The sequence below is a fragment of the Petromyzon marinus genome, chromosome 76 (genome assembly GCF_048934315.1).
Source record: "Petromyzon marinus isolate PM22_M1 ecotype Great Lakes invasive population chromosome 76, UKy_Petmar_22M1.pri1.0, whole genome shotgun sequence".
Classification (NCBI taxonomy): domain Eukaryota; kingdom Metazoa; phylum Chordata; class Hyperoartia; order Petromyzontiformes; family Petromyzontidae; genus Petromyzon; species Petromyzon marinus.
The window spans coordinates 5,589,057-5,599,296 of NC_133742.1; the positions used below are offsets into that span (position 1 = coordinate 5,589,057).

The 10,240-nt window shown below is 60.0% G+C and overlaps 1 protein-coding gene across 1 annotated transcript; it reads right to left on the reverse strand.

Annotated features, from left to right (window-relative positions):
- Nucleotides 1-340: 340 nt before the first annotated feature.
- Nucleotides 341-5,694, reverse strand: LOC142907262 (uncharacterized). The gene is made up of 2 exons (XM_076056551.1): nucleotides 4,954-5,694; nucleotides 341-1,319 (listed from the first exon to the last, which is right to left on the reverse strand). Exons 1-2 carry the CDS (start codon nucleotides 5,472-5,474, stop codon nucleotides 425-427), a joined length of 1,416 nt encoding a protein of 471 aa, XP_075912666.1. The 5' UTR covers nucleotides 5,475-5,694; the 3' UTR covers nucleotides 341-424.
- Nucleotides 5,695-10,240: the final 4,546 nt, after the last annotated feature.

The window sequence follows — 10,240 nt, forward strand, 5'->3', positions numbered from 1 at the left end:
AACAACCCCACCACCTCCACCACCACCTCCACCACCACCACCTTTACCACCAACACCACCACCTTTACCACCAACACCACCACCTCCACCACCACCAGCACCACCTCCACCAGCACCACCACCACCACCTCCACCACCTCCACCTTTACCACCACCACCACCTTTACCACCACCAACACCACCACCACCTTTACCATCACCACCACCTTTACCACCAACACCACCACCACCATTACCACCACCACCATCACCACCACCACCATCACCACCACCAACACCTCCACCACCAACACCTCCACCAGCACCACCACCACCACCTTTACCACCTCCACCACCACCTTTACCACCACCACCACCTCCACCACCACCACCACCACCTTTACCACCACCACCAGCACCACCTTTACCACCACCACCTCCCCCATTACTTCTTCTTCCTATGCATGAGTTTGCGTAACTTGACGGAGATCTTCTTGGGCTGCGACGCCTCCACCTCCTCGCCCGTGCTGGACGACGATGACGACGATGACGACGACGAGTTGGTGGTGGCGGCGGTGGTGGTGGTGGTGGCGTTGGGAGTCGACGATGTGATGGAGCGCTCCTCCACGTAGGAGGGCGCCTTCCGGATCACGTCTGGTGGCACCCCACCAGCAGCACCCCGAGTCACCTGCTGCTGATGCTGCTGCTGATGCTGCTGCTGATGATGATGCTGCTGCTGCTGCTGATGCTGCTGCTGATGCACAGAGAGTCTCCACTTCATGGACGAGGCGCTGTCTCGTCTCTGCTGCACCGCCACCACCGCTCCACCGTTTGCCTGCTGCTGCCGCTGCTGCTGCTGCTGTTGCTGCTGCTGTTGTTGTTGTAGCTGCTGTTGGTGCTGCTGTTGCTGTAGCTGTTGGTGCTGCTGTTGTTGTTGTAGCTGCTGTTGGTGCTGCTGCAGCTGCTGCAGCTGCTGCTGCTGCTGCAGCAGCTGCTGCTGTTGACTGGTCAGCTTCATCTGCTGCTGCTGTTCACCGGTCAACCTCATCATCAGCTGCTGCTGCTGGTAAGCGGCAGCGGCATCACCGCCACCACCACCGCCACCACCGCCACCGCCACCACCGCCACCACCACCACCACCACTGCCAGCAACGGCGCTGTGGGCCCGCGTCAGCAGGCTGAAGAGGGTTGTGGGCCGGGAGAGCGGCGCGGTCACCTCGTCGCAGCGGCGGCCCAGCGAGGAGGAGAGCGAGGAGCAGGAGGAGGAGGTGGACATGGAGGAGGCGGGAGCGGCGGAGGTGGTGGCGGCGGTGGTGGAGGTGGAGGTGGAAGCCTCGCTCCTTCATGCCGCACGCATGGGGAGATGGGGGTAGTGGGGGGTAGAGTGGGTAGTGGGGGGGTAGAGGGGGTAGTGGGGGGGGTCGTGGGGGGGTAGAGGGGGGTAGAGGGGGTAGTGGTGGGGTAGAGAGGTAGTGGTGGGGTAGAGGAGAAGGATAAATCATCAATCCGTTAAGATCAACCAATTCGGTCACCCAACCCACCCACCCACTCACCAACTCGCTCGCTCGCTCACCCGCTCACCCACCCACCCGCTTGCTCACCCACCCACCAACCCACCCACCCACTCACCAACTCGCTCGCTGGCTCACCCACCCAACGCTCACCAACTCGCTCGCTCACCCACCCACCCACTCACCAACTCGCTCGCTCACCCACCCACCCGCTCGCTCACCAACTCGCTCGCTCACCCACTCACCCACCCACCAACGTGACAGGGGAGTCAGCCTGCAGTGTGAGTGGACTGGTGGCCACGGGAGGTAATGACAGGGGGAGTCCGCCTGCAGTGTGAGTGGACTGGTGGCCACGGGAGGTAATGACAGGGGGAGTCCGCCTGCGGTGTGAGTGGACTGGTGGCCATGGGAGGTAATGACAGGGGAGTCAGCCTGCAGTGTGAGTGGACTGGTGGCCACGGGAGGTAATGACAGGGGAGTCAGCCTGCAGTGTGAGTGGACTGGTGGCCACGGGAGGTAATGACAGGGGAGTCAGCCTGCAGTGTGAGTGGACTGGTGGCCACGGGAGGTAATGACAGGGGGAGTCAGCCTGCAGTGTGAGTGGACTGGTGGCCACGGGAGGTAGTGACAGGGGGAGTCAGCCTGCAGTGTGAGTGGACTGGTGGCCACGGGAGGTAATGACAGGGGGAGTCAGCCGGCAGTGTGAGTGGACTGGTGACCACGGGAGGTAATCACAGGGGAGTCAGCCTGCAGTGTGAGTGAACTGGTGGCCATGGGAGGTAGTGACAGGGGAGTCAGCCTGCAGTGTGAGTGGACTGGTGACCACGGGAGGTAGTGACAGGGGAGTCAGCTGTGAGTGTGAGTAGACTGGTGGCCACGGGAGGTAGTGACAGGGGAGTCAGCCTGTAGTGTGAGTGGACTGGTGGCCACGGGAGGTAGTGACAGGGGGAGTCAACCTGAAGTGCGAGTGGACTGGTGGCCACGGGAGGAAGTGACAGGGGGAGTCAGCCTGCAGTGTGAGTGGACTGGTGGCCATGGGAGGTAGTGACAGGGGAGTCAGCCTGCAGTGTGAGTGGACTGGTGACCACGGGAGGTAGTGACAGGGGAGTCAGCCTGCAGCGCGAGTGGACTGGTGGCCACGGGAGGTAGTGACAGGGGGAGTCAGCCTGCAGTGTGAGTGGACTGTTGGCCACGGGAGGTAATGACAGGGAGAGTTCAGCCTGCAGTGTGAGTGGATTGGTGGCCACGGGAGGTAGTGACAGGGGAGTCAGCCTGCAGTGTGAGTGGACTGGTGACCACGGGAGGTAATGACAGGGGGAGTTCAGCCTGCAGTGTGAGTGGACTGGTGGCCACGGGAGGTAATGACGGGAGTCAGCCTGCAGTGTGAGTGGACTGGTGGCCACGGGAGGTAGTGACGGGGGAGTCAGTCTGCAGTGTGAGTGGACTGGTGGCCACGGGACGTAGTGACAGGGGAGTCAGCCTGCAGTGTGAGTGGACTGGTGGCCACGGGAGGTAATGACAGGGAAGTCAGCCTGCAGTGTGAGTGGACTGGTGGCCACGGGAGGTGATGACAGAGGAGTCAGTCTGCAGTGTGAGTGGACTGGTGGCCACGGGAGGTAATGACAGGGAAGTCAGCCTGCAGTGTGAGTGGACTGGTGGCCACGGGAGGTGATGACAGAGGAGTCAGTCTGCAGTGTGAGTGGACTGGTGGCCACGGGAGGTAATGACAGGGAAGTCAGCCTGCAGTGTGAGTGGACTAGTGGCCACGGGAGGTAATGACAGGGGGAGTCCGCCTGCAGTGTGAGTGGACTGGTGGCCACGGGAGGTAGTGACAGGGGGAGTCAGCCTGCAGTGCGAGTGGACTGGTGGCCACGGGAGGTAGTGACAGGGGGAGTCAGCCTGCAGTGTGAGTGGACTGGTGGCCACGGGAGGTAGTGACAGGAGGAGTCAGCCTGCAGTGTGAGTGGACTGGTGGCCATGGGAGGTAATGACAGGGGGAGTCAGCCTGCAGTGCGAGTGGACTGGTGGCCACTGGAGGTAATGACAGGGGGAGTCAGCCTGCAGTGTGAGTAGACTGGTGGCCACGGGAGGTAGTGACAGGGGGAGTCAGCCTGCAGTGCGAGTGGACTGGTGGCCACGGGAGGTAGTGACAGGGGGAGTCAGCCTGCAGCGCGAGTGGACTGGTGGCCACGGGAGGTAATGACAGGGGGAGTCAGCCTGCAGTGCGAGTGGACTGCTGGCCACGGGAGGTAATGACAGGGGGAGTCAGCCTGCAGCGCGAGTGGACTGGTGGCCATGGGAGGTAATGACAGGGGGAGTCAGCCTGCAGTGCGAGTGGACTGCTGGCCACGTGTCCCTCGGCGTGGAGCCGAGGGAAACCACTTCTCCGAGCCCGCCGAAAGAAGACGTCCTTCGCCCGCTTACGCCAATTCCCCCCTCTCAGCGGCACGCACAAAAAAACCGGCCCGGGCACGTGAAGCATGCCACTGCGGAGCCGGCGGGCTTCTCGAAGACCGGCGAAGGGGCGCGGCGGACGCGAGGGGATGGGGGGTCCCGTCGACGCTCCACTGGCACCTGCCTGCTCCGGCCTCCGCGACGTTCGCCGCGGGGGCGACCCCCGACCGTTCGGGCGCACCTGCAGCGGCCGCGAGGCTCGCACCGCCGGGCCTCGTGGCGCGTGTTTCGGACGCGCCAGGAGGGCCCCCCGGATGGGCAGGCTACCGATTGGCACCTGCGCCGGCGACGTCAAAAAACGCCGACCCGCCCAGCCTCGAAGCCGTGGGGAAGATCTTGAAGAGCGTCGGGGCAAGGGGGCATCCTCCCCCCAACCTAGCGTGCGCCCTGAGAGGGGGGGCCCCCCGGGGGACTCGTGCCCTCGCTACGGTCGCCCGTGACGTCGTCCACCCGATGGAAGGTGACGCGGGACAACGAGGCGTCCTCCTGGAGGGGGCCAAACTCCAGAAGAAACGCTCCCACGGAAACTCCCACCCCCCCCAACCCCCCCCCCCCACCCCCCCCCCCCACGTCGACTGTGTCGAAGGCCTTTGACAGATCGACAAAACACTCACGCATTCACTCACCCACTCGCTCGCTCGGCCCAAACCACCCCACCAACTCGCCCACCAACTCGCCCACCAACTCGCCTACCAACTCGCCCACCCACTCACCCACCCAATCACCCACCCACTCACCCACTCACTCACCCACCAACTCGCCCACCGACTCGCCCACCCACTCGCCCATCCACTCGCCCACCGACTCACCCACCAACTCACCCACCCACTCGCCCACCCACTCGCCCACCCACTCACCCACCCACTCACTCACCCACTCACACACTCACCCACCCACTCACTCACCCACTCACCCACCCACTCACTCACTCACCCACTCACCCACCCACCCACTCACCCACCCACTCACCCACCCACCCACTCACCCACCCGCTCACCCACCCGCTCACCGATTGGCCGTGAAGTGAACAGCTCCGCTGTCCGGCGACGTGTGCACCGTTGCCACGCGCCCCGTTGCCGGGCGCCCCGTTGCCGTGTGTCCCGTTGCCGTGTGTCCCGTTGCCACGCGCCCCGTTGCCGTGCGCCCCGTTGCCGTGTGTCCCGTTGCCGTGTGCACCGTTGCCACGTGCCCCGTTGCCACGTGCCCCGTTGCCGTGTGTCCCGTTGCCGTGTGTCCCGTTGCCACGCGCCCCGTTGCCGTGTGCACCGTTGCCGTGTGTCCCGTTGCCGTGAGCACCGTTGCCGTGTGTCCCGTTGCCGTGTGCACCGTTGCCGTGTGTCCCGTTGCCGTGAGCACCGTTGCCGTGTGTCCCGTTGCCGTGTGCACCGTTGCCGTGTGTCCCGTTGCCGTGTGCCCCGTTGCCACGTGCCCCGTTGCCACGCGCCCCGTTGCCACGTGTCCCGTTGCCGTGTGTCCCGTTGCCGTGTGCACCGTTGCCACGTGTCCCGTTGCCATCGGTTGCGTCGCCATCTCGGCCGGGCTGCGGGTGGGGTCCCTTGGGCTATGGTGGGGGGGTCCCCCACCCCCCGCGGTGGGGGGAGGGAGGGGGGGAGGGGTGTCCCCCCCCCCTCCCCCCGCTGTGGTGGGAGACTCCGGCGTGAGCGAGCACACGGACGAGGAGGAGTCCACCGATGAGCGACTTCGCAGCAAGGGGGGGGGCGAGCGGGCGGGGACTGGGGGGGGGGAGGGGGGGAGGGGGGGAGAATCAGAATATGGAGGAGAAAAATCCGATGAGCCATGAAGCTCTTGACCTAAAGCTTTCGTGACTGGAGGAATTCACAATCGTCTGAAGCTCTTGTTCAGTAGGTGAGGGTGAGGGGGGGGGAGAGACGCTGTCACACACACACACGGGTTCAACACACACACACACGGGTTCAACACACACACACACACGGGTTCAACACACACACGGGTTTAACACACACACACACGGGTTCAACACACACACACGGGTTCAACACACACACACACACACGGGTTCAACACACACGGGTTCAACACACACACACACACACACGGGTTCAACACACACACACACGGGTTCAACACACACACGGGTTCAACACACACGGGTTCAACACACACACACGGGTTCAACACACACACACGGGTTCAACACACACACACGGGTTCAACACACACACACACACACGGGTTCAACACACACACACGGGTTCAACACACACACACACACACACACGGGTTCAACACACACACACACACACGGGTTCAATACACACACACACACGAGTTAAATACACACACACGGGTTCAACACACACACACACACACACGGGTTCAACACACACAAGGGTTCAACACACACACACACACGGGTTCAACACACACACACGGGTTCAACACACACACGGGTTCAACACACACACACACACGGGTTCAACACACACACACACGGGTTCAACACACACACACACGGGTTCAACACACACACACACACAGGTTCAACACACACACACACACACACGGGTTCAACACACACACGGGTTCAACACACACACACACACGGGTTCAACACACACACACACACACACGGGTTCAACACACACACAAGGGTTCAACACACACACACACACACGGGTTCAACACACACACACACGGGTTCAACACACACATGGGTTCAAAACAAGCACACACACACACACGGGTTCAACACAACAACAACCGCCATTCGCCACTAAGTGGCGGTTACATCACCACGATGCTTGTGCCAGGCCATGTGCACCTTGAGGCCACGTGAAGTATCGAACGCCCGCTGGCAGGTCACGGGGCAGACCCAAGTGCCACGGGTCGACTGACTGAGATGACTGGCTGATGCACCACCTGTGCCCCCTACTGTGCCAACCTGCTGTGCTTTCGCCACCCGGCGCTCCGCTCGTTGTTGTGAGCGTCGCTCCTCGGCCCTCCGTTGTTGTTGGAGGGCGACTGCCTCCAACTGCCCAGTAGTGTCCTTCACGAGCCTCCTCCACAGAGGCCCATCTTTACACCGCTGGTACCAGTCATCTGCAAGTCCACTCAGCTCCACGTCCTCCTGTACCACATCACTCCATCTCTTCTCCAGTCCGACCGCGCCCGTTCAGCCCCCTCAATCCGGCCGAACAAAAGCTGTTTCGGCATGCGTTGGCTGGGCATGTGGGCTACATGACCCAGCCATCGCAGCTTTGCCTGCCGGAGGAGCTCACCGATGGGACCTTGCCCAGATCTTTCAAGGATTTGTGAGCTCCTTACACAATCCAGCATGGTTAAACCCAGGATGGATCGTAGGCAGGTCAGCCTAAATGTTTCTAACCGGCGAAGATGTTCCATTAGGGGGGTCCACGTTTCGCAAGCGTAGAGAAGGGAGGGAATGACCGTGGCCGTGAAGACCTGAAGCTTAGTTTGGAGCAACAGACCAGGTAGCTTCCACACAGCGTTACGCAACCGATGAAAATATATTACCGCTCGACTGATTCAGAGTGAGACCTCTGCTGTTAAACTGGAGCCAGTCATAAGCACACTGCCCAGGTATGGGAAACTCTCCACTCTCTCCACAACTGCCCCATCACCGATTGGGAGTTATGGGGGTGGAGTGTCCGATGGTACAAAATACCCAGCCAGGTGCTTAGTTTTGGTGGGGCTGATGGTAAGGCCCCATCTCTTAGTGGCACGCTCCAGTCTCAGCAGCAGCGTTTCCAACTCCTCCTCTGAATGAGCAGCTATTACCAAATTATCGGAATACATAACGTGGTTGAGCAATAGGGAGCCACCCTTTGACCGCACCCGGGCATCGATCAGCCTCCCATTATATCTGTACCATATGGAGATTCCCCCGGTACAGATATTGAAGGCTTCACGAACTACGTGGTCAAAATATATGTTAAACAATGTGGGAGCCAGAGGACATCCCTGTCGCACCCCAAGGTGTACAGGGAATGGCTCGGACTCCCGGCCACGAAGTTTTACCTGGGCCCGCTCACCATCATGAAGGTCTTTAATGATCTTGAGCAGTGGGTCAGGGACTCCAAAGGCACGAAGAACAACCCAGAGCCCAGGCCTACTGATGGTATCATAGGCCTTGACCAGGTCAACAAAGCAGAGATGTAGGTCTTGCTGGAATTCCCTACACCTCTGCTGTAACAGACGGACAGAAAATATGGCATCTGTGCAGGACCGCCCTTTCCTGAAACCGCATTGGGGTTCCGCAAGCCTCTCCTCAGCGTGCCTCGCAAGGCGATGTTGAATAATCCTTGCCAAGACCTTTCCCGGCACATTGAGGAGTGAGATGCCCCTGTAGTTGTTACAGTCTGTGCGGTCCCCGTTCTTAAAGAGGGGGACCACCAGGGCATTATTCCAATCCTGCGGAATCCGTCCAGTGGTCCAGACTGTTGTTATGATGTCCTATAGGGCAGTCTGTGCACAAACGCCATCCTCCCTCAGCATTTCGCTTGGGAGATCATCTCTGCCCGCTGCCTTTTCTGGTCTCAGACTCCGGATCGCCTTCAGTACTTCCTCAACAGATGGCACCTCAGCCAGCCACTCACAGGGGGTGACTTCTTCCAATATTTGAGGCACTGCAGCCTCAGCAAGGTCATCCTCACTTTGTGCCCCGATGTTTTCCTGGCTGAGGGATTTTCCCTCCCCCAGGACCTCACAGAAATGCTCAGTGGGGGATGATGCCAACCCCAGCCACAGGCGATGATGAAATTCTCGCTTGCAACTTTTATCAGATAACTGAGACCAGGCCACTTTTGGTTGGAATGGGGTCCTGGGTGTACACCCACCACCGGAGTGGAAGAATGGCAGGCGCATCTTACAGATGACAAGTCGATGGTCAGAGGGCAGATCAGCTCCATGGTAAGTCCTGGTGTCAAGGACATGGGCTCGCATCCGCTGATCCGTCACTATGTAGTCCAGCAGATGTTCTTGCTTGGACCCGGCATGCATCCATGATGTTGTGTGGATGTGCCGATGCCGGAACAGTGTGTTGGTAATTACATGCCCATGGGCTGCACAAAAATATAGCAGCCTCCTACCGTTGTTATTGAGCTGATCCGGCCCATGCCCTCCAGTCACTCCAGACCAGGTGCCAGCATCATGACCAACTCGGGAATTGAAGTCACCCAACAAGATGACTCTATCCCGAGGGGCCACTTTAGCCAGCACCTGTGACAGGAGGTCATAGAAGGCATCTGACTCATCGGCTTTGCCTGCATCCCTCCACGGATGTTCGTCTTCGGTGGGGGCATAAGTAACCACGACCACCAATCCTCGCCTCTGATTGATGGGAAGGCGAGCCCAGAGTAGCCTGGGGCTTACAGCTTCCCACACCTCACCACCACGCTCCCACGCCCCCTTCGTTCTATTGTTCATAAGAAGAGCCACACCCTGTTGATTGACAGTCTGCTGCCCCGAGTAGAGGACTGTCCACCTCTCATGGTGGCAGGAGCCATAACCGGTCCACCAGACCTCCTGAATGCCACAGAGATCCAAGCGGTACCGGTCCAGCTCCCGACAGAGGAGTGGCAGCCTCTCCTCCGCAGTGAGCGTTCGAACATTCCACGTGGCCAAACAAAGTGGCTTTTTGTTTATTCTGGAGGAGCCCCGAGGGTAGAGATTCAATCTCCTGGCTCCGCCAATTGGGGTTTGGCCAGGAGACGTCATAGACGCCTGTTCCCCCGGGGCCTCCGGCAAAAGCTTATTAGTTACATATTTAAGTCGTAGTTTCGTGGTAATTTTTTGAAGGTGGAGGGGTTACCAGCCCCTCGCACCCATCCAGAGCCCCCGTTTAGCCCCTGTGGTGGTCACAGACGCCATGAGGGGAGGAGCCAATCGGAATTGGCCCTCCCCCCACAGCACTGTCCACGACAGAGTTGCCCGTCCGGCACCGCGAGGATTCAACACACACACACGGGTTCAACACACACACACACGGGTTCAACACACACACACGGGTTCAACAAACACACACACACACGGGTTCAACACACACACACACACGAGTTCAACACACACACACACACGGGTTCAACACACACACACACGGGTTCAACACACACACACACGGGTTCAACACACACACACACGGGTTCAAACACACACACACGGGTTCAACACACACACACGGGTTCAACACACACACACACACGGGTTCAACACACACACACACGGGTTCAACACACACACACACGGGTTCAACACACACACACACACACGGGTTCAACACACACACACGGGTTCAA